The sequence below is a fragment of the Rhinoraja longicauda genome, chromosome 31 (genome assembly GCF_053455715.1).
Source record: "Rhinoraja longicauda isolate Sanriku21f chromosome 31, sRhiLon1.1, whole genome shotgun sequence".
NCBI classification, from domain to species: Eukaryota; Metazoa; Chordata; class Chondrichthyes; order Rajiformes; family Arhynchobatidae; genus Rhinoraja; species Rhinoraja longicauda.
In genome coordinates this window covers 6,469,015-6,492,006 of record NC_135983.1, presented here as the reverse complement: position 1 = coordinate 6,492,006, position 22,992 = coordinate 6,469,015, and the positions used below count along the sequence as shown (strand labels likewise).

The following is a 22,992-nucleotide window of genomic DNA, read 5'->3' as shown; positions in this document are numbered from 1 at the left end:
GTAGCGCAGCGGTAGAGTTGCTGCTTTACAGCGAATGCAGCGCCGGAGACTCAGGTTCGATCCTGACTACGGGTGCTGCACTGTAAGGAGTTTGTACGTTCTCCCCGTGACCTGCGTGGGTTTACTCCGAGATCTTCGGTTTCCTCCCACACTCCAAAGACGTACAGGTATGTAGGTTAATTGGCTGGGTAAAATGTAAAAAATTGTCCCTAGTGGGTGTAGGATAGTGTTAATGTGCGGGGATCACTGGGCGGCACGGACTTGGAGGGCCGAAAAGGCCTGTTTCCGGCTGTATATATATGATGATGATGATGATGATGTCGGTCCTGCTATACTCTCCAGGATCCTGCCTTTTACTGTGTGAACTGTTTCATTTACCAAAATGCAGCACCTTGCACTTGTCTGTATTAAGTTTCCCTCTGCCAATCCATAGCCCATTTTCATAGCCCATTTTCCTAGTTGATCTCGATCGGGCTGTAATCTTAAATATACTTAACTGTCCGCAATGCTGCCATTAAGACTGGAGACTAGAACTAAGAGTTATAATTCGTGCTTCCACTGAAAAGAAATGTATCACTTTTACTTGTTGATATTTATGAATTAGTACATTATCAAGTAAATTAATGTACTCTAGCTGTAATATTTATCTACATTTATATTAAGTTGGTTTTTTAACATACTCCTAGTATTGAAACAAAATGATCCTTAATACATAATCTAATTTCACACTCACCCCATCTGGCTGCCAAGGTAATTTGTTTTACCTTTCCAGGCCAAAGGGACTTTAATTTTATAAGAGTTGCCATAAAAGCTCTCCAGCACCCCATCCCAGTGGTTATTTATTATGCATCAGCCGAGACAGTGAGTTTGCAGGCTATTCCTTTGAGATCTGCACAGCTGAGCCTGATTTTATTTCATCAAACAACCATTTTTGTAATCTGTGGAACACTGACAAGGTCACCATTCATTGCACCAGACTCCATGCTCTGACTACCATTTTGGAGAATAGTTGGAGTACCAATCACATTTATTAGGCCAACATAATAACATGACCATCGTTCAGTTTATTGTTGATTTAATTGAAAATAAATAAATTCTTAAAGCAGGATTATTTTCTTTAATCTAGCATGTGGTCTGACAGTTTGAACTCTTTGCTGGAGTTATTGTTCAGACTTTTGGATTGCTAGTCCAACAACGTGTAGTTCTGCCATAACTCGATAGCTGCATTTCTAAGAAATGTCACATCATAGAAAATCAAGCTCTGAAAACAATCATGGCAATGGGGAATAATGGAAAATTAGATTAGGGGCTAGAGTTTCAGGTGCACAATAACAAAATCTTTTTTTCGGTATTCAAATTTTTTTTTTATCGCTGCAAGCTAAAATACGAAAGGCTATATGTTACATTGTTTAATAGAGTATCATAGTGCAAGTGTCAATAGAAGCAATTGCTTCTCAATTACATGGCCTTCCATGGTGAAACTGACAGCCTTTTATTTTGAGGAGACGTTGGTGTCTGATTACTGTGGGGAGATTACATGGAAACAGGTTTTTCTCTAAAATGGCTTTTTTGCTGGTTGTCAATTTCCAAAGTAACTTTCAAATGGTACTCTAGTTCCTGACTGAAATTGTGTTATAACCAATTTGGCCCACATAATTCAAATAGTATTCCCTAATTCATTGATTTATATCTAATCCATGCTAATTAGAAATGTGTACTCATTCAAGAGTCCTAAACTTGAGTCAAAACTTTAAATCTTATCTGTTACAAGTGTTTTCTAGTACCCTCACCTTAGGGAGATTATATTGAATCAACCTATCTTTCAAAGATGAATTTATTTAAATACTTTAGTCTTTATTCTGAATGATTTAGCTGTCAATAATTAGTATGTTGAGCCATGGGTTCCATCCCTTCCAAGGAGAAGATACTTCCAGGTAATGAAGCAGATTAAGCTCAGTTATATTATTTGAAACAAAGCATATTTTATTATGAGAAGTAAATTCTAACATAATTGTACAAATGATTTCCAAAATACAAGTTCAATTCTTGCAAACGGGAAAAACATTTCAATAATTTGTAGGCAAACAAGTTCCCCGTTGCAGGGAAAAGGCTCTGGGAAGCCATCCTTCTTGGACCAAGGGTGTGCAGTGCATTCTGTCTTCTGTAACTCCTAACAGCCTCTACTGTCTTCAAATAGTTAGACTGTTTTTACTAGTTGACATCATCTGTATATGATGTTTTGCAGGTACCTTGATCTTGTTTTACTTCATCAGGTCAAGTGAATGGACTGACCTATTTAGATCAAGATGGAGTTTGTTTCCTTTCTAGTTATAAAATAGTTAACAAATATAGCAGTCTGCACACAAGTGTACTGACCATGAAGCTCTAATTTTAAAACAATGGAATCGGGCAGTAATTCAACATTCACACCAAGGGGAGGTAAGAAATTTGATTCCAAATTAACATTGTCGTCAATAAGTTATTGCAATTCTGAAAAAGTACCAAGTATATTTTATTACCAAATATGATTTTATTTTCTCAGGATCCATGTTGATTTTAACTGTTTCTGCCAAAAATACGTTTGTGCACATGCACAAGGAATAATGTTTTAAAGATTAGAAGAAAGCACTGATAAATAAAATGCTAGAGTAACTCAGTGGGACAGGCAGCACCTCTGGAGAGAAGGAATGGGTGACGTTTCAGGTCTTGACCCTCCTGTCCTGTTGAGTTACTCCAGCATTCTGTGTCTATCTTCAGTGTAAACCAGATCTGCAGTTCCTTCCTACACACAAAGAAAGTGATTTGTTCCTCGTATTCATTCTCTTGATCACGTTAAGATGATGGGAATTAGAACTTAGAACTATTTAACAGTAAACATCTTGAACCTTGTGCAGTTTCTTTTGGTGTGCTGATAATCTGAGGTTAGCACGTTTTTTGGGCCTGGAAAGTGAATATCCATCACTGGGATTGTTTAATTCTCAGTGAGATTTGGTAGCCAGTGATTAAGAGGGGCTACACTGTCTGACTGAGAAAATTAGTGTTGCATTATTCATTTTAGCTAAATCAGGATGGTTCAGTATTCAGATTTATTTTTGTTTTATTGATCAATACATCAAAAGGGAAATTAAATATCTTTTTATTATAAGTTCTATATTTAGTCATGGAAATTATGTCAGCTGAAACTTCAGTTACACAATTCCCATTGACCAACAATCTATTTTGCCAAATTTTCACACCAGTTCGATACCACTACATTTCTGTGGAATATATATTAGGACTTTTAATTAAGCGAATACCTAGTTTTATATTAATTTTCATGTAAAAAAAATCCAATATCATTGTATGATCACATGACAAAGTTTAATAGATTGATTTTGTATGTTTCTTTTACATAGAGTGCTCAGGTAATTGATGGGATCAAATCACTTTCTTTAGATGCTTCCTTACAATCTTTAAGACATTTATTCCGTGCATAGTATAAGCAACATTTTTGACAGAATCACAGTTAAAATTAATATGGGTCCTGACAAAATATGTGTGTTTGTATGTAAAACATATTTGCTCCATATTTTTTAGTTAAAAATTGCACTAACTTATTGGTGACAGTGTCCATTTGGAATACAATTCTTCGCTTGTTGTGAATACTGAATTGCTGTCTGATTCCACCATTCACAAATTGGAGTTTCATGGTCTGTCTAGTTTAATTTAATTTGGTTTAGTTCAGTTTTGAGATACAGCAAGGAGATGGGCCCTTCAGCCACTGAGTCCACGCTGACTACCCATTCAAACTAATTCTATGTTATCCCATTTTCTTATTTCCACATTGCCCACTAGGAGTAATTTTCAGAGCCCAATTAACCAAAAACGTGACGTCTTTGTGACCTTGGAGGAAATTCACGTGTGAATGTGCAAACTCCACACAGACAGCACCCGAGGTCAGGATCGAATCCTGTGTCTCTGGTGCTGTGAGGCAGCTGCTCGACAGTGCAGCACAAGAACAGGCCCTTTGGCACACAATGTCTGTGCTGAACATGATGCCAACTTAAACTAATCACTGCCTGCACGTGACCCATATCCCTGCAATCACTGTTTGCAGATTGCTATATTTGCTAACCACAGGCATATTATTTTATTCACTTGAAAGGAAGTGAACTCGCTTTCTTTGACTGGACAAAGAACCATAACATTACTTACCTAACTTTTGATGTGGTAAATTCAGTGGTTACAATGATCTTGGATAATTTATGCTGGTTTGATGTGCTGTTACAGCTGAACCTTCAAAGATTGGGAAAAGTTCTCAGTTTAGGAAATGTTCAGAACCTTTTTTTGTAAACAATCAAGAGTGAAATGTATGGTTACCATTTTGATGCAAAATAAAAATAAGCACATGGGGAAAATCTTGCTGTGAATTTTAATGAGGTGATTAATCTGCATTTGATTTCCATTTCTTTAATGCTGCCCTCACCCAGGACAACAATTAGCGTCCATTACCACCTGGGATACTTCGACTACAAATCTGACTGCTCACATTCCTCTTGTAGCTCCATTTGGTGGGTAACACTTCCATGCCTAGAAGGTTTTGGAAATTACTTGATTTATGCCACAAACTGGAATGGTAACAGCTTCCCTGTCAGAATTGTTGAAATGATGCTTCCTTTTTAATTGTGCCTGGTGTAGCACAGAAAATGTAACTGCTGCTTTCTGAATGCAGCAGAACTAGAAGGTTGTTTAAATTTATTGGTACTGTTTCATCAATCATAATCCAGTTGTACAACAAAATCGACTTAAGAATTGGATGTCAATTCTTGAACTTCATTCAGTTAATTTTACTTTCAAGCTTTTCACAAAAATTCCTGTGAAGAAATTTTGCACTTTGTAAAGTGACATTCAATATTTTATATGTTGCATTGAAATTTATAAAAATACTCAATGAATTTAAATTTATTTAAATGCAATGTCTGTCTCACACAAAGGAGATTGTGTGAGTTTGAAGTCCATAATGTTTTGGGGATAAGCACTCCAGATATTATACTTGATAGAAAGGAAGATCCCTGGAGGTCTACCATCTCAGTTCTTGCTATATGGCAACTATCTTGCAGCTTGCTTTGGTTTTTGGAAGCTCAGATCTTACAATCTTACAATTGTGGTATTTTACCTCACGAAGACAGGGTCAGTAGCCATATGTGTGGACCTTGTGAGTTGTCTTGTTTGCTTTCCTTTGTGTGCAAGATTGAGGTATTTTTCAGTGGAATCTATTTAAATTAAATCTGTCTGCAATTGAAAAGAAAACTGACAATTTGTGGATGTAATATTTTGTAGCTGGAAGAAATAGAACCCGGACAAATGAAGCAAAAGAACACTTGGAACACGAAAATACAATACAAGAGGCCTTGCAAGAAGTGCTGCCTGAAGAAGTGTTGGTCATTTCACTGGGCATTTCTTCTCAGATGACGCCAGGGATGATGTCTGAAAATGAGGTACAGTCCTAAGCTCTGCAGGTCAATAGATAATAGGTGCAGGAGTAGGCCATTCGGCCCTTCGAGCCAGCACTACCATTCAATGTGATTATGGCTGATCATTCTCAATCAGTACCCCGTTCCTGCCTTCTCCCCATACCCCCTGACTCTGCTATCCTTAAGAGCTCTATCTAGCTCTGTCTTGAAACCTCATACAGTTTTGTGTTTTTATAGATTAAATTGCTGGGTCATGGTCAGGTTCTGTGAAATAATTGGTAACTTTTTCGTAATTTAAAGAAATAGTGTAATAATGTTAAACGGCTTCACCCACCACCCCTTATCCCTCATCCCTAGTTAATGATTTAATTTTATTGATTGGATTTTAGTCATACTCATGAGGGCTGAAAACACATTCAAGAATTCAGATCATTTACTAGATTTAAATATTCTACATGCCTTCCTGACTTTTGTTCTCTCTGTAATCTGTTCCTCCAAGAAGTGATTCATCAAAACATGTTTTACAGGGGCCTATTTTTAGTCTGCTCTCATCTTGTAACATAACTCATCTTCAACAAGTTTTGTAAGAGCCACAAAATTGCTTATTTTTCACAAAATGTTCCAATTTTAGAACAAAAGGACCAGAACAAGGCCAGTTGGTTGCCCAAGCCTGCTCCTCAATTCACAAAAAAAAATCTCCCTTTCACAAACCATGCTTGGATTTTTTTTCCAAATGCCCCACTGTTGCCTCCATAATAATGGATTCCAGCAATTTACCAACAAATGTTGTTAGGCCAACTGGTATGCACCTTTTCTGCCACCACTTCCTTTAAGCCCATCAAGTCAAGTCAAGTCAAGTCAAATTTATTTGTCACATACACATACACGATGTGCAGTGAAATGAAAGTGGCAATGCCTGCGGGTTGTGCACAAAAAGAATTACAGTTACAGCATATAAATAAAGTTAATAAGTTACTATTAGTGTTGACAAAAATTTAGTCTCTGGGGTTATAAAAGTTGACAGTCCTGATGGCCTGTGGGAAGAAGCTCCGTCTCATCCTCTCCGTTTTCAAAGCGGGACAGCGGAGGCGTTTGCCTGATCGTAGCATCTGGAACTGTCCGTTACTGGGGTGGCAGGGGTCCCTCATGATCTTACTTGCTCTGGATCTGCACCTCCTGATGTATAGGTCCATTGGATGTATGCTAACAGGTGCAAGGGACTGACAGACTTTAGCCTCTTTTGTTTGCTCGACACTTCATCTCCAAGAGGTAGAGCTTTTCAAATTCCTGTATTCATTGTCCTTGAGGACCGATGCAATAATTATTGAAGGTCCCTGCCATTTATCCATTTTCTTTTATTTCTTCCCCAGTTTGTTCTAATTTAGGGAAGAAATAAAAGCAAATGGTAACTTTTACTTTAATTAACTCCTTTTTTAATAATCTGTAGAAATGCTGACAGTTTTCACAACAATTGCTTGTTTGTGCTTGTACTTATTTAATATCATACAAAAATTATTTCATTTCCCCCTTAAAAAAAATAGTGATCCTTGGGCATCCATAAATTTACAAACCTTGGTCTGTAACTAACCTTTGTTAAATTGTATTCCTTTATCAATTCGATGCCATCCTTGTTAATTATTTTGTCCATTTGCCAAAAATCAACATTTGAAAATCTACATTGAATGTAAGTTGAATGAAATGATCTTCAATGATAAATTTCAACTCAAATTTATGATACGGGAACTTTATTCAATGATTATCATCAGGAAGTTGGGTTCAAAATGGAAAGTTCTGCGATATATTTCAGAGACTTCTAAGACTTAAAGAAATTTTGAATTAGAAATTCTGAGGAGGTTCTGGATCAGACTCTTGGTACAACAAATTAATGCAAGATTTATTACCAGTAAAATAAATCGGGTGTATTTTAGCATTAGAATTACTATGTTATTTTACTTGACATGTGATGCACACCTGCTTATTAAACTCAGAGGTATAAGTTACTAAATTATCTACAACTGAAAAGATGAAGATTCATTGTCTAAGCATTGAGACAGCAGTTACGTTATGTAGGATGTGATTTGAAGCTGCTAAAATATCCATTTATACATGAGTGCAGTGCATCATTGTTCTACATAATGCTAGTGATAGCATGTTTGCAGTTTCAAGGAAAACGATGATTTCAAGAAGCACATAGGGCTTCAGTGCTACTTTTTGTTTTTGTTTCTGATGAGTTAGCACCTTCAGTGGTAGGTTCTGCTGGAGGAAATTGTAGAGGAGTTTCTCAATTGTAGTTTGTGTCCAAGCAATGAGTATAAAAGGTTAATTAGATGCTGGTTCCTTAATGCCCCATATCTGAGGAAGGGTATGCTGGCGTTGGAGATGGTCCAGAGGAGGTTTGCGAGAATAATCCCAGTATGATTGGGTCAACATATGATGAGCTTTGGGTACTTGCTTGAGTTTAGTAGGATGAAGGGGGATCTCATTGAAACCTACCGAATAATGAACGGCCTGGATAGAGTGGATGTGAAAGGATGTTTCCAGTAGTGGGAGAGTCTTGGACCGGAGGGTACAGCCTCAGAATAAAAGGACGTACCTTTAGAATGGAGATGAGGAGGAATTGGTTTAGCCAGAAAGTGGTGAATCTGTGAAATTCATTGCAGATGGCCGTAAGGGCCAAGTCACTGGGTATTTTTAAAGCGGAGATTCATTGGTTCTTGATGTTACAAGGGCATCTAAGGTTGCAGAGCGAAGGCAGGAAAAAAGGGTGAAGAGGAAAAAATAATTCCACGATGATCGAATGGTGGAGCAGACCGAGCCAAAAGGCCTAATTCTGCTCCAATATCTAATGATTTTTGTGATCAGCCAAGTAGATTGTTCAGAGATTGTTACACAGTACAACTATTACTGCTGATTTAAAAAAAATCATTATATTCATGTCCTAAAATTTTAGATGCTGTTGCAGCCATGGAACCTGAGTAATTTTGATTGACAATCTTGAAACTGACCAGCTTTTTGGATCCTCTCCCACCACCCACCACTTTGTTTTGCAGAACACAATTAAAAATAAGAAACAGCTCAATTATTTCACTTAATTCATGAGTCACAGATGTGTAATTCTCTTTTGATTGAAGACACAAAAACTTTTTTGTTCATTTGGGGGCGGAAGGGTTCTTTGGTATCTTGTTGCATCATTGAATAACAATTTGTTAGAACAATTTGAATTTTTGCTGATATTTCTTTAATATAACGTATTGAAGTTAATGATTATGAGGCACATTAATTTGCAAAAGCATATAGAAATCTGATTGTGCATTTTCTATGAGATTCCTACCCGAGTGACTTTAACACATTTATTAGTATAATGTCTATTACCCAGAACTGTAGTGCTGTGTTCTCATTCCCTACAAATGCTGTCATTGTAGTTTAGAATTCAGCAGTTTAGTCTTTTGCTTCCGAAGAACCGAAGCTTCTTCCTTCATCCGATTTAAAAAAAAAAAAAAAAGTGCATTGATTAATGCAAAATAAAATGCAACGTGTTCCGTCCATAGGAAGCAAAAGAGTGCTTTGCACCACCTTGTGGCTGTTTTATTAACATGCATTTTTAATAACCACCACTGAATTTGGATTGTGAAGGAGTTTAAGAGTTGTTTGAGGGTGTTTGAAGAAATTTACATTGAAAAATTCTAATTTATTTGGTTATTTAAACCGTTTTGGCAGCTGTGGTACAGTTCCTCTAAACTGTGGTACAGTTTATTTAAAAGTCTTTAAAATAAAATGGCTTTTTATATAAGGGTGATAACTTCAAAAAGATGAAAAGTTTATGCGCTAAAACAAATATCCATGGGTTTGGCATTTACATTTCTTCAGTTGGTTTTCCATTCAGGTTTATAAAATTATTATGAATATGAAGATTTATCATTTGTACTGAGACTTTCATATCTGTGGAGCATCCTATTGTATTTCATATGCAAGCTGAGTTAGTTGGCAACAAGAGTACAGATGGAGTACCATGTGACAGTATAAGGTTATCCACTTTGCTAGGATAATAGAAATGGTGAGAGATTGGAAGATGTTGAGACATGGGTGTCCTTGTACCCAAGTTAGTGAACGTTAACACGCAGGCGCAGTAGAAATTTAGGAAGGCCTATAGTATGCTGGAGCCAACAATAGTATGTTGACTTTTACTTAAACAAGTATCTGAATATAAAAATCTCTCACTAAACCTATAAAGAGCCTTGGTGAAGAACTCAATATGGATCATTTGTCTCCTTACTGAAAAAAACCCCAATGCACTTGCTGTACAGAGAGTGTAGTGAAGATTAATCCTAGATGTTATCCTATGATCGACCTTTATTTGCTGTATTGAGAAGTGCAACATTTTAAGAGGACATGAGGGTGGAGAAGATATTTTCTCGGGTTGTGAACTTTTCCTTGAGAACTAAGGGTTAGAAACTCAAAGAAGCCACTTAGAACTGGAATCTGTGAGTGGTGACTCTTTGGAATTCTTTACCTCAGAGAGCCATAGAGAGGCCCCATTATTGATTTGAATCATAAAGATTTATTTCTGAGTATTTAGAGGATATGGGGATAGGGTAGGAAAATGGTGTTTGAGTTAAAAGATCAGCCAGAACTTGTCACATGGCGAAGCAGGCTGGGGTTGGGAGGGAAACATGTGGGTGTAGAACTATTCTGACGCTGCACTGTGCAGTCATTGTGGTATTTTGAACACTTGTTGAGCCTTGTTACAAGTGAAAAGATGGTTCACTAATTGCCTTTGTGGGATTTTTTTATTCCATCCATACAAATGTACAAATTAAGAGCAGGAGTAGACTAACTTTCATCTTTAATAGACTTATTACACTTGCACCAACCAATTTGGAAAGCAGAAGTTGGCATTATTTTATGGCAGCATCTGGATTATTATGTACTGGGTGGAGAATGATGAAACTGAATTCGCAGAGGGCATAAACAAAGGTTTGCAATCTATTGGTCACTGCTATAGTTTGGTTCCATTCTTGACGATGGAAGCACTAAAGATATCTGTTTCAGACCCATACAGATCTGTATGTCTGTTTCCTCACGTAAGGAGCACGGTTGAACCAGTTCAGTCCCAAATCCAGAAACATAAATACATCCTGCAACACTTCTGAATGGTTTAAGTTTGCTAGTGTGTAATACTAATTAGTATTAAATTCATAAACAATAGTAACATGAAAATCTGAAATTATGTATCATGCTTAAAAATAATTATAGCAATTTAAACAACAAAGGAATGTGAGTTTTATGCAGAAATATTTGAACTGTCTGCTAATTGTAATTAAACACCATTTAGGTTAAGAATATTTTTTGCCAATAGACTTGTACTTCCAAGTAGGGTTTCTAAATGTAATTTGACGTCTTTCTCTATTTTGATCAGGTGTTGAGCATGCAGCTTGCTGAGAGTGGCCAGGGTGAAGTGCCTGTAGAGGATGGAAAACTACACGGCAAACCAGATAAAACCCTGCGCTTTTCTCTGTGCAGCGATAATATGGAGGGAATATCAGAAGGTGAAACTTTTCCTATGGGCAAGCATTAATTTTTCAGTAACCCTTACCCCAGTCTTCATGACGCTCTACTGCTTCACAATTAAAATCTTGACTTTTACCTTAAAATCTTGCGTAATCTCATTTCACCACATCAGTCAAACTTCCTTCAGTCTAGGTTCTTGCCTTACAATAAATTTTCTTTTACTTTTTGAATTTGGCCTTTTCTGTCTGTCCTCTGTTAACCTGGAAACAGTGCAGAGAAGATTTACGATGACGTTGCCAGGACTTGAGGGCCAGCGCTATAGGGAGAGGTTGAGCAAGCTAGGACTGTGTCTTGGAGCGTCGGAGGATGAGAGGTGATCTTATTGAGGTGTATGAGATCATGAGGGGAATAGATAGGGTAGATACAGTGTTTTTTACCCAGGGCAAGGGTATCAAGAACCAGAGGGCATTGGTTTAAGGTGAGTGGGGAAAGACTTAATAGGAACCTGAGGGGCAGCTTTTTCATACAGAGGGTGATGGGTATATGGAATGAGCTACCAGAGTACGTAGTTGAGGCAGAAGCTATAACAACGTTTAGAGTACATTTGGACAGGACAGGTTTGGTGGGATATGGGCAGGTGGAACTAGTATAGACAGGGCACCTTGGTCAGCATGGGCAAGCTGGGCTGAAGGGCCTTTTTCCGTGCTGTATGACCCTGACTCTCCTTTTGTCAATTGTGATACATCTGGTTCTGAGGTTTTCTTTCCTGGCTACTTCAAAAAATATCCAAGGGAAATTTGTTCGGCCAAGTTGTACGTCATCTCTCTGATCTCCTCCCTTCCTGGCTTGGTCTATGTTTTATATGAACCATCCCTGAGGTGCTGATGGTTTTTTGGTTTTGTGATAAGGGGATTTAACAAGTCGCATTGTGGATTAAAAGAACACTTCCTGATAAATGCGGTGATATTTAGAACTTGAATTTTAATAATGTTTCCATCTCTATATTATTACAGTCATTCGTTGGTTTAAAAATATGAACAGGATTAAACAGCATGTTACTTGACCCTTGGAATGCTGTGATAAATTATTGGCAACATTTTAGATGCAAATCGGAAAATCATCAGTCTATTATAGTGACCTTCATATTGTTGCACCTGAAAAACTTGGCTACTGTGATCAGTATTACTGCAGTGATCAGTTCACTAATTCCATTAAAGATCATTAGTTCTATGATTTAACAGCTGGATTAATCTTTTTTTGGTGAATTATGACCTGAATGGGATTTTGAAAATAAACCAAATTTAGGGGTGAGTTTGGTTAAGTATGTGTAATGGGGGAGCAGGATATGAAATCCATTCACGATGTTCCTTAACAGGCACTTTTTATATTCTGCTTGCCTGTTGCCTTAATTCACGTATTAATTTATATTTCTAATAGGACCTTCAAACCGTTCAAACTCGGTGTCCTCATTGGATCTGGAAGGAGAATCGGTCTCTGAACTTGGAGCAGGACCCTCTGGGAGTAACGGCGTTGAAGCTCTGCAGCTGTTGGAACATGAACATGGTAAGCAAGATAGAAAGCCAGTCAAGTCACTTTAAAGTTCATTTGATTGAAGCGTTTTGTAGGACTGTTTCCAACCAAGCCATTGAATGCATTAATTGCATCTAGATTCTAGTTAACTCATGCATTGCGCTAGTTAGAATTGTTGGAAGGAATCCTGCTCACCAATAATTACTAATGCTTTTCTCTGCCCTTCTTTGCATTTTATAATAATTCATACACTTAGTTAGATCATTTTACAATTTACACCAACATATTTCATACATATTTGTGGTTTGTTACATCTGCTGTGTATCATCATCTGTTTCTAAAACTGTGGACAATAGTGCTGCTGCAGAATTTATAACTACCAGTACTCCATATTTGATGTCTGGGACTCTAATAAGTCAGAAATGAACCATTACCAACTAAGCGATTGGCTCGGATGGAGCCCCTGGATGGGTTCTGGACTTGTGGGCCAATCAACTGGCCACATTATTCGCTGACGTTTACAACATCACACTTATCAGCCTCTCACTTCCACAGTCTTCTGTCCCCCACCCGCTTCACGGAAGCCTCCACTATTCCTATCCCCCAGAAAAATATAGTGACCTGTCTCAATGATCACTGCCCAGTTACTCTAAAATTGGCCACATTGAAGTGCTTCAAGAGATTGGTAATAGGTCACATTTGCGTTAGTCTTCCAGACAATCTAGAACCCTTGTAATTTGTGTATTAGAAAAATAGGTCTAAGGAGGATGCTACCTGTCTTGTACTACTTTCACCCCTGGTTCACCCTGGCAATAACACAATGCTATTTCTTGACTACATTTCAGCCTTCAACACCATAATGCCAAATAAACTGATTCCTAAACCTCTGCACCTTGGCATTGGGGGTCTCCATCTGTAACTGGCTTCTGAACTTATGGATGGCCAGACCTCAGTTGATTAGATTGGAACACATTTCCTCCACCCTGATTCTGACAGTTGTGTGCTCACTCCCTTGTTTGACTCCCTGTACACCCATGACTGTGTAGCCAAGTTGTTCTTTAAGTACACTGCTGTTGTCAACCAGATCGACAACAGTAATGAAGCGAAGTACGGGAAAGAGATTGAGACCCTAGTCTCTTGATATCAGGACAATAACCTGGCCCTTAATGTCAGCAAGACGAAAGAGCTTGTTGTTGACTGAAGGAGGCAAGAGGGTGAATACAACCCTATCCTCATCAATGGTGTTGCTGTAGAGATCATTGACAGCTTCAAGCTCCTGGCAAGCCATATCACCAGCAATCTAACCTGGTCCCTTCACACTGACATGGTCATCAAGAAAATGCATCAGCTTATTTCCATTCTTGGGTATTTGAGAAGATTTGGCATATCCATGTGGCATGTCTTGCTCTTTGACAGATGCGCTATAGAAAGTATTGTGACGGGATGCATCTCAGCCTGGTATGACAACTGTTCTGCTCGTGCCCACCTGAACCTGCAGAGGTGGTGAACGCAGCCCAGTCCATCACAAGCTCGTCACTTCCTTCCATCCAGTCCATCTTTACAGTGCCTTGTATCGTCAGGGATGTCTGTCACCATAACCATTCCGTATTCTTTCTTCGACCTTATTGGAGCTTTAAAGTTCAGACATCCAGACTGAACAGCTATTTTCTCCACTGTTATTTAACTCCTGAACCAATTACCTCTTTCACATCCTCTCCCCTCATGTACTTTTACTCTGAACTCTACCTCATTGGGTCTGAAGAAGGGTCCCAACCCCAAACGTCACCCATTCTTTTTCTCCAGAGATGCTGCCTGACCCGCTGAGTTACTCCAGCACGTTGTATCTATCTTTGCTTATTCTGTTATTGTACTTTAATATACTTTTGCATTGCAATCTTGAATTATTGTTTTGCATTCATCGTTGTAATTATTGTTTCATTTTTCCATTTTTATAGTTTTACTAATTACTCAGCAAATTTCATATGAACAAGGAATTTCATTGCACCCTGATGTATATGACAATAAACTAATCCAATGATCTATTGTGTTTCCATCCACTATACTAAAATTTCATGAAAATTTCTTGTTTACATCGTAACTTCAAAAAAACAAAATGTAGGTGCAAAACAAATATAAGATCATAAGAGAGAGGACCAGAATTAGGCCATTCAGCCCATGAAGTCTACTCTGCCATTCCATCATGGCTGATCTATCTTTCCCTCCTAACCCCATTCTCCTGCCTTCTCCCCATAACCTCTGACACCCATACTAATCAAGAATCTCTCAATATCTACCTCAAATATATCCAAGGTAGACACAAAATGCTGGAGTAACTCAGCGGGACAGGCAGCATCTGAAGAGAAGGAATGCGTGATGTTGCAGGTCGAGACCCTTTTTCAGATATATCCACTCACTTTGCCTCCACAGCCTTCTGTGGCAAAGAATTCCACAGATTCACCACCCTCTGACTAAAGAAATTCCTCCTCATCTCCTTCCTGAAAGAACATCCTTTAATTCTGAGGCTATGACCTCTAGTCCTAGACTCTCCCACTAGTGGAAACATCCTCTCCACATCCACTCTATCCAAGCCTTTCACTGTTCTGTACTTTTCAATGAGGTCCCCCCTCATTCTTCTAAACTCCATCGAGTATAGGCCCAGTGCCGTCAAATGCTCATCATATGTTAACCCACTCATTCCTGGGATAATTCTTGCAATCCTCCTCTGGACCCTCTCCAGAGCCAGCACATCCTTCCTTAGATATGGTACCCAAAAGTGCTCACAGTATGTATGTGCTCACAAATACGTATGTGAACTTGTATTATTCAAATGGCATATTAAAATTGGATATTAAATTGGATATTAAATCTAATATCGTTTTTTTTGTAAGGAACTGATTTCTCAGCTAAGTGACACCTCACGATAGGATACACTTTATGCTCATTTTCCCTAAGCAACAAATTCAGCAACATTGCAAATTTGGTTGGTGGAGAGAAAGCAGCTTTTATAATCATGGATGCTGGAGATGTGGTCTGGAAAACACATTTTTTGGGTTGCATAAAAAGGACATTTAAAAATGGCAATATTATTTACAGTATGGTTCTGTCTTCTCATTGTCCTCATTGTGGGCCGAAGAGCCCATTCCTGTGCTGTACTGTTCATGGATCTACCTCTGAGCCAAATCTTTGTTCCTTTCTCCGATGCTTTGAGAATATTCGATTTAGTAAACAACGGTTTTTATGTCCATAACTTTTTTATTGAGCATATTTCAGATTTATGCAAGAATTAATACCTTTCCTTCTTTTTAGCCACAACACAAGACAATCTGGATGACAAACTGCGTAAATTTGAAATTCGAGATATGATGGGGCTGACAGATGATAGGGACATTTCGGAAACTGTAAGTGAGACTTGGAGCACAGATGTCCTGGGAAGTGATTTTGATCCAAACATAGATGAAGATAGACTGCAAGATATTGCAGGTAAATGACTTACAGTTGATTGGGCATTTATTAGCATTGCAGCATTTCCACAAGTATTCATAAGAATCCAAAATTAAAATGACAAATGCTTCTAAAACATTGCTTAAGGCATGGCATTGCATATCTTTGTAAACCAAATGCTTTAGTATGGTAATTGTGTTTTCAATTTGCTGTAGAAAAACTTAACATTCATTGTGTTAAATATGCTTGTCCTCTTAATGAAGAGGTGTGGTAAATTTTCCAGTCTAGTGTGTGATAAATATGCAGTGATTACCAAAAACACTTGTGCTTCCCACCAAAATGTTGTCACTAATGAAAACAATTATGCTTAATAGAATGGTTTTGGAAAGATTCTTTCGTTTTAGTTTACTTTTAATTGTTCTGAAGATTTACACAAAAATGTGGGAATTGTCATGTTTTGCTGGTTGTGCATATGATAGTATAATTTTGAACAGCTAAATATGCAGCATGATTACCAGTGGCAAAACGAATATGGGCCTCTGTAAATAAAAGTAAATCAAAAAGATGCTGGAAGGATGTCAGAAAAACAAAAAAAAAGTACTATAAGCACTCAGCAGGTTAGACAGCATTTGAAGAAGGAAAAGCTGATTTAACATTTCAGGTCGGAAACCCTTCTTTAGAGCTACAGAAAAAAAGAAAACAAGTTGGTTTTTAGCTACAGAGTGAACAGCGATTGGTAGAACAAAGAGAAAAAGTTTCTAGTATTTGCTGCTTTTGTGAGCTTTGCTGATCTTGAAATATCCTGAAACAGCCAAAAGATAATTATTTACAACTGCTAGTACGATTGCCTACATGCCACTTTTCAATGATCTGACCTTTGGTGTTTTGTCACATTCTGCTCTCACTTGGGTAAGATTGGAAGGTGATTGTTGAGAAATCAATAGAAAGAAACCAAATCCTTTATGGGTAATAATTCAAATGAAGTGCCCACTTTGGCTCAGCCTTAGCCTACTCTAGTCAGATGCAATGGGGTTGGCATAGAATATAGAGGAAAACAAAAGAGACTGCACGTGCTGCAATCTGGAACAAATGAATGGATTAATACATCACAAAGAGAGTGGTCTCTGTGGAAAGCTGAAAGGGGATTTGGGTGAAAGAAGATAGGAAGATTTGACTGGTGGTGGCATCTCAAACATAGACCTACGACATTTTTGCGAAGCACCTATACTCTATCTGCAGTGACCAACACTGGCTTCTGTTTGTATGTCACTTTATATCACCGTCATACTCCCACACCGCCGCTGTCTTCCCTTGGCCTTCTCCGTTGATAAGTCGGGGCCAAATGCAAATTGGAAGAACAGCATCTCATACTCCATATAAGGTATCACCAAATGCTGGAGTAACTCGGCGGGTCAGGCAGCATCTCTGGAGAGGAGGAATCGGTGATGTTTCGGGTCGAGACTCATACTCCATATATGTAAATAACAACCCAATGGTATCAATGTTGAACTTTCAAATTTTGGTTAACCTGCACCTGGTATTCTCCATCTTGCACTAAACATTATTCCCTTTATCCTGTATCTGTACACTGTGGATGGCTCGATTGTAATCGTGTATAGTCTTCCAGAACCAGGGGTTACAGCTTAAGGATAAGGGGGAAGTCTTTTAGGACTGAGATGAGAAAACATTTCTTCACACAGAGAGTGGTGAGTCTGTGGAATTCTCTCCCACAGAAGGTAGTTGAGGCCAGTTCATTGGCTATATTTAAGAGGGAGTTAGATGTGGCCCTTGTGGCTAAAGGGATCAGGGGGTATGGAGAGAAGGCAGGTACAGGTTACTGAGCTGGATGATATGCCATGATCATATTGAATGGCGGTGCAGGCTCGAAGGGCTGAATGGCCTACTCCGGCACCTATTTTCTATGTTTCTATGTTTCCGGTGACTGGTTAGCACGCAACAAAAGGCTTTTCTCTGCACCTCAGTACACGTGACAATAAATCAAACTAAAGTGTCTGAAGAAAGGTCTCAACCCAAAAAGTCATCCGTTCCTTCTTTCCAGAGATGCTGCGCTGGGTTACTCCAGCATTTTGTGTCTATCTTTGGTGTAAACTAGCATCTGCAGTTCCTTCAAACACACAAGTTTTCTTCTGCTTTTGTTTACTTTTCCCCTCGTCCTCCCTACCTGATGCCATTTGCCCATCATCCTCTCCGCATTTGGTTCCACCTGTCACGTACAAGCCTCTGTCACACCTCTCTCCCACCTCTCTCACACTGCTACACATAGACAATATTTTCTTTTCCCTCTGTCCTAATGCAGACTCCCAAAATGGAACTTTGACATTCCATCAGAGGTGTTATCCTTCAGATGATACATTCACTCCCCACCTTTTCCCTTGATAGAGTATACAAAATCTTAAAGAATTGTGCTGGGAATATTTCACCTCAGTGTCCTGACCAAAGACAAACAGATTATTTGGTCATCACCATATTGCTGTTTATGGGACCTTACACTGTCAAAGTTGGCTTTTGCATTTTCTTCCAATTCACATTCAAACGAATCCTTGGCTATAACACACTTTTCCCTTCCCTTATGTTTAATTCTCCCCCACCCTACAATGCAACCCCAGATTTAATCATTCCTACCCCATTTGACCTAGTTGCTGTCAGATATCTGCAAAGTTGCCTGGGGGTGGTGGGGAGGGGGTACTAGATAAAGCTCAATTTTCTCCAAAGATGCTGCTTACCTGTCACCCAATAATTCCATAGGGGGGATCAGAGGCATTACTTACCACTTGTGGCAGGCTAGATGGAAACACTGACATGCTATCCAGCTGTGCCTCTGTACCGCTTCAAAATGAAAGAAAACTGCACTAATGTCAAAATCAGCAACATTGCTTCTAATAACAAATTTCATTGAAAAAACTTTTATTACTGTTGACAAACAATGAAACTTTTTTTTGTTAAATGCATTATATTAAAACACAACTGTCATTTGCTAAATCCCAACAGTGTGATTGACCTTGGTTCTTTCTCATTTACATCCAGCATTTTTCATGCTTTTGGATTATGTGTTTTGGGATGCTTATATCATTAACTGAATTTGCAGCAATTTCCTTATGTGTTTCTCTAAGGGATAGCATTATGAGATGCACATTAAATCTCCATTAATACCTCATTATCCCAGTGATAAGATTACCATGATAATGAGGCATAAATTCTAATTGTTTCAGATCTTGCTGTGCCTCTCATTTAATCATATACCTGTGTTTGTCTCCAGTAAGCTTTAAATTGGGAGTGTTTCAGATGACCCGCAAATATTGTTCAAGATGCTGAAAGCAGATCTTTTAACAATGTTGCAAGAGTAAATATTGTTTCAAAAGCTGTTGCTTGTGCTTTCTGTGCAAACAAGAATTCTGCATTGGCACCCATGAATTTAATCAGGAGACAGGCTAAGCCAACTAATATTATCTGTGCAAAACACAAAGTGCTGGAGGAACTCAGCGGGTCAGGCAGCATCTGAAGAGGGAACGGACAGATGACGTTTTGGGTCGGGACCATTCTTCAGATTCTGTTGCCTGTCCATTCCTCCACAGATGTTGCCTAACCCGCTGCGTTCCTCTAGCACTTTGTGTTTTGCTCAAGGTTCCAACATCTGCAGTTTCTTGTGTCTCACATTATCAATGGTTTTGAATCAAATGGCAAACTGATATGGACCAGTTTTTCCCCAAATACATTTCATTTTTACTAATTCAAGAGCATGTATTTTCTTACTGGATATTCTGGTTTGATATTCAAGATGCTCATTTCATAATTAACTTTTTTATATGCATGAACTGAAATGAAAATGAATTGTTCACCGTTAGGTTACAAACGGTGATATATTTTCTAATATGGTATATAGGTGAAAATTTGTGTTTCAACTTTATTGAAATTAATTATTTTTTTTAACAGATTTTGCAGTATTTTATATGGGTTCAGTGCCCAAGGGCTTTGATGCAAGGGCTGAGCTTGCATCAGAAGCCAATGTTTGTACACACGTTGCTACCACAATGACTGGTATTGCCCTGTATGTTTCTGAAACATCAGTGCTTTTCCACTGTTCATTTTCTTGTGGTGTAGTAGTGAAATGATGATGATAAAGTTGTCCTGAGGTACTCAACTACAGGAATAGCTGCAACTTAGTTTTCATTTGGAGGGATTAATTTGGAGGGATCCATGCTCTGAATTCTTTCCAGTTTATATGAATTATTTTTTTTACATGTTTTACATGGAGAATATGGCATCTTATTTAAATTTTTTTGTCTAGGTTCATGCTTTTCTTAAACTACTTCGAGTTGTTCAGATTTGTCCTTTGTCAGTGCTTGATAGTAAATAATGTTTCTCTTTCATTGATTTAATTCTGAAAACTAAAGCAAAGATGCTGGATTGCAAAGCGTTTCTTAATTTCATTGCAGTCAATTGCTCTGATGTACTTTTTTTAAACTTGGTGTGGGTACTTGTGATGAATAACATGACTTACGCAACGTGATGGAGCCTAAATGGATTAAAAAGTGTGTAGAGTAGAAAACAAAAAAATGCTTCCCATTTCTCAATTGTATGTTATGGTTATTGTATAATGATGATGGCTAAGGGTGTTAAATTAAACCTAAATTACTAATGTAAAATTATTTTAGAGATTGCAATGTCCTGTTTAGAGAAGACTTCAGAAGGCAATGTTTGCAAACTCACACTGTAATTACACTCACACTGTAATCACACTGTAATCTTATTGTGCCCTGTGTGTTTCAGACACATCAGTACTTGTCCAGTATTCATTGTGAAGTACAAGTGAATCCCAATAGCATAGTTTCTGAGGCTAGCTAATTCAATATTTTTTTTGTTTTCTGAAAGGTGCAACTCTGCTACAATGTATTATGTTAAGGACACGTATGATGTTAAGTAAAAGTACCGCTGAATGGTACTAGTTAATAAGCATTTAATTTTTTGTGTGCCAGGTGCAGCGGCAGAGAATATGCTGGGTAGTTTGCTAGGATTACCAGGTTCAAGTTCAGTGCTACTTGATCCCTGCACAGGGTCAACGATCTCTGAAACAACCAGCGAGGCCTGGAGCGTGGAAGTGCTGCCAAGCGACTCGGGTGTGTATGTTTAGGTCATTTTTCAAATGTTACGAAAGGTTTGTCAAAACATTCATCAAATAAGTTTTTTTCCTTTAAAGAGAAGTCATGAAGTTTGTAATGCACTTAGCATTAAGAATTAGCCTTAGTTCTTAGTCTTTTGCTTCAAGAATCTAACTATTTAGTTTAGCTTATGAGTTTGTGGGGATAAGCCATTTTCTTTTTTTGAACTGAGTTTTACTTTTTTTTTGGTATTGGAACTGCCCTAAGTTAAGGCTCACCACGTGCAAAGCTGAGAATGTGAAAGCACATAGGTAGTAATCCCATAGAATTTTGGACCAAGTTTTTAATGAGATTGGTTCGAACACTCGGTAGCTGTTTGTGTTGGTTAATCTGAATTCAGTTGGCTTTAGTACAGTGCAAAGCAAGAGAAACAAGTCTGGCACACTTATAATCACAGATGGTCATCCCCAATAGGTGCCAAAGCAGATGCTTGTGCTGATATTATCCAGGTGTTGATAGGTCAAAGGGGGTTGGGAGGGAAGAAAGGGTGTATTTGGAAAATGGAGTGCAAAATTAAAATTGTATGTGTGGTTATGAAACCAATTATGAGATTTAAAGGTACCGTTTGATCAACGTTACGAGCACATGAGGAGGCACAGTCATGAGTTTTGTGGGCACAACTGCAGTATTTGGAGTCAATTAATTTCAGTTAGTTAATCAGTCTTAACCTTTAAATATTTGATCGTTCACAATAACCAAACATAACCAAAATAAGAACAGTAGTAGTCTGCATCCAGTGAAGCCTGTTCCGCCTTTTAGTGTGACCTTGAGTGTAGATCACCTTTCTGCCCGATCCTCATCGATTCCTTTATTGTGCAACAATCTATTAATCTCAGTTTCCTAATGTAATAAATGGGTCAACTTTCACAGCTCTCTGGGGTAGAACATTTCAAATTTTTAATAATCCATTTAAACAGTAAGTTTCTCCTCATCTCCATCCTGATGAGTACATTTATAACCACAGATGTTTGTGTCCAAGAGGTGCCAGAGCAGGTGTTTCTGCTGCTTTCTTCCTGGTGTTGGTAGGTTAGGGAGGGAAGAAAGAGTGAACAGGCACCTCGCGTTTTACTCGTGTTTGATTTATGCATTTTGAAATAACTCGCTTGTTTGTTCAATATCAAAGCTTAAATTAAGGCGTCTTATTTTTTGTAATAACGAGCTCAAATTTACTGCTGACAGCGTAGTTGCATATATGCTTCATTTATGCGTTTTTGAACTAGGTCTGCTTTTCGAGCACATAACATCTGTGTAAAACACGAGATGCCTGCATTTGAAAATTAGTGCAATATTTAAACTGCTGAAGGAACTCAACAGGTCAGACTGACTCACTGAATTACTACAGCAGCTTGGTTTTTGCTCAAGATCCGAGTCTCTTGTAACTTCAGTGCAACATTTAAATTGTGTGTATGATTACAAAAGAATTATGAGCCTTAACGGTGATGTTTGGTCAAAGTGGTGAACGGAAGCATGCGTCTCTTATTCTGAAAATTTGATTCTAGATTAGGGGAAATATCCTTATAGCATTTATCCTTGTAGCCTATTGGGAATTTCAGTTAGTTTAAATGATTATCCTTTTGAAAACTGCAGTGTATTTTCCCGATCACACGGCATACCTCATAAAATCATCCCTTCATCCCAGGTACTCCATCATTATTACAATTATGCTCAGCGTTCTATTTGCCTTCCCAATTGCTCATATTCTTGTGTCACACACAAGGGTATCTGGATCCTTCTGTAATATGTAAACACAAGGAACTGCAGATGCTGGTTTACAAAAAACAACACAAGTGCTGGAGTAACTCAGCGTGTCCAGAGCATCTCTGCGTAACATGAATCGGTGACGTTTTACGTTGTTTCGGGTCGGGACACTTCAAAACATCGGC

General features: G+C 38.2%; 1 protein-coding gene across 13 annotated transcripts in view; it reads left to right on the top strand.

Moving 5' to 3' along the window:
* Positions 1-22,992, top strand: part of gapvd1 (GTPase activating protein and VPS9 domains 1) — a 114,907-nt gene that overhangs the window by 52,587 nt on the left and 39,328 nt on the right. For 5 of the 13 annotated variants that reach the window (XM_078426271.1, XM_078426275.1, XM_078426272.1 and 2 more), the window contains exons 8-13: positions 4,470-4,550; positions 5,320-5,477; positions 10,870-11,017; positions 12,399-12,524; positions 15,798-15,971; positions 20,927-21,067. In XM_078426271.1, the coding sequence (XP_078282397.1) occupies positions 4,470-4,550; positions 5,320-5,477; positions 10,870-11,017; positions 12,399-12,524; positions 15,798-15,971; positions 20,927-21,067 (828 nt within the window). The remainder of the gene's footprint in view (positions 1-4,469; positions 4,551-5,319; positions 5,478-10,869; positions 11,018-12,398; positions 12,525-15,797; positions 15,972-20,926; positions 21,068-22,992) is intronic. The other 8 variants (XM_078426278.1, XM_078426273.1, XM_078426270.1 and 5 more) reach the window with 4 other exon arrangements.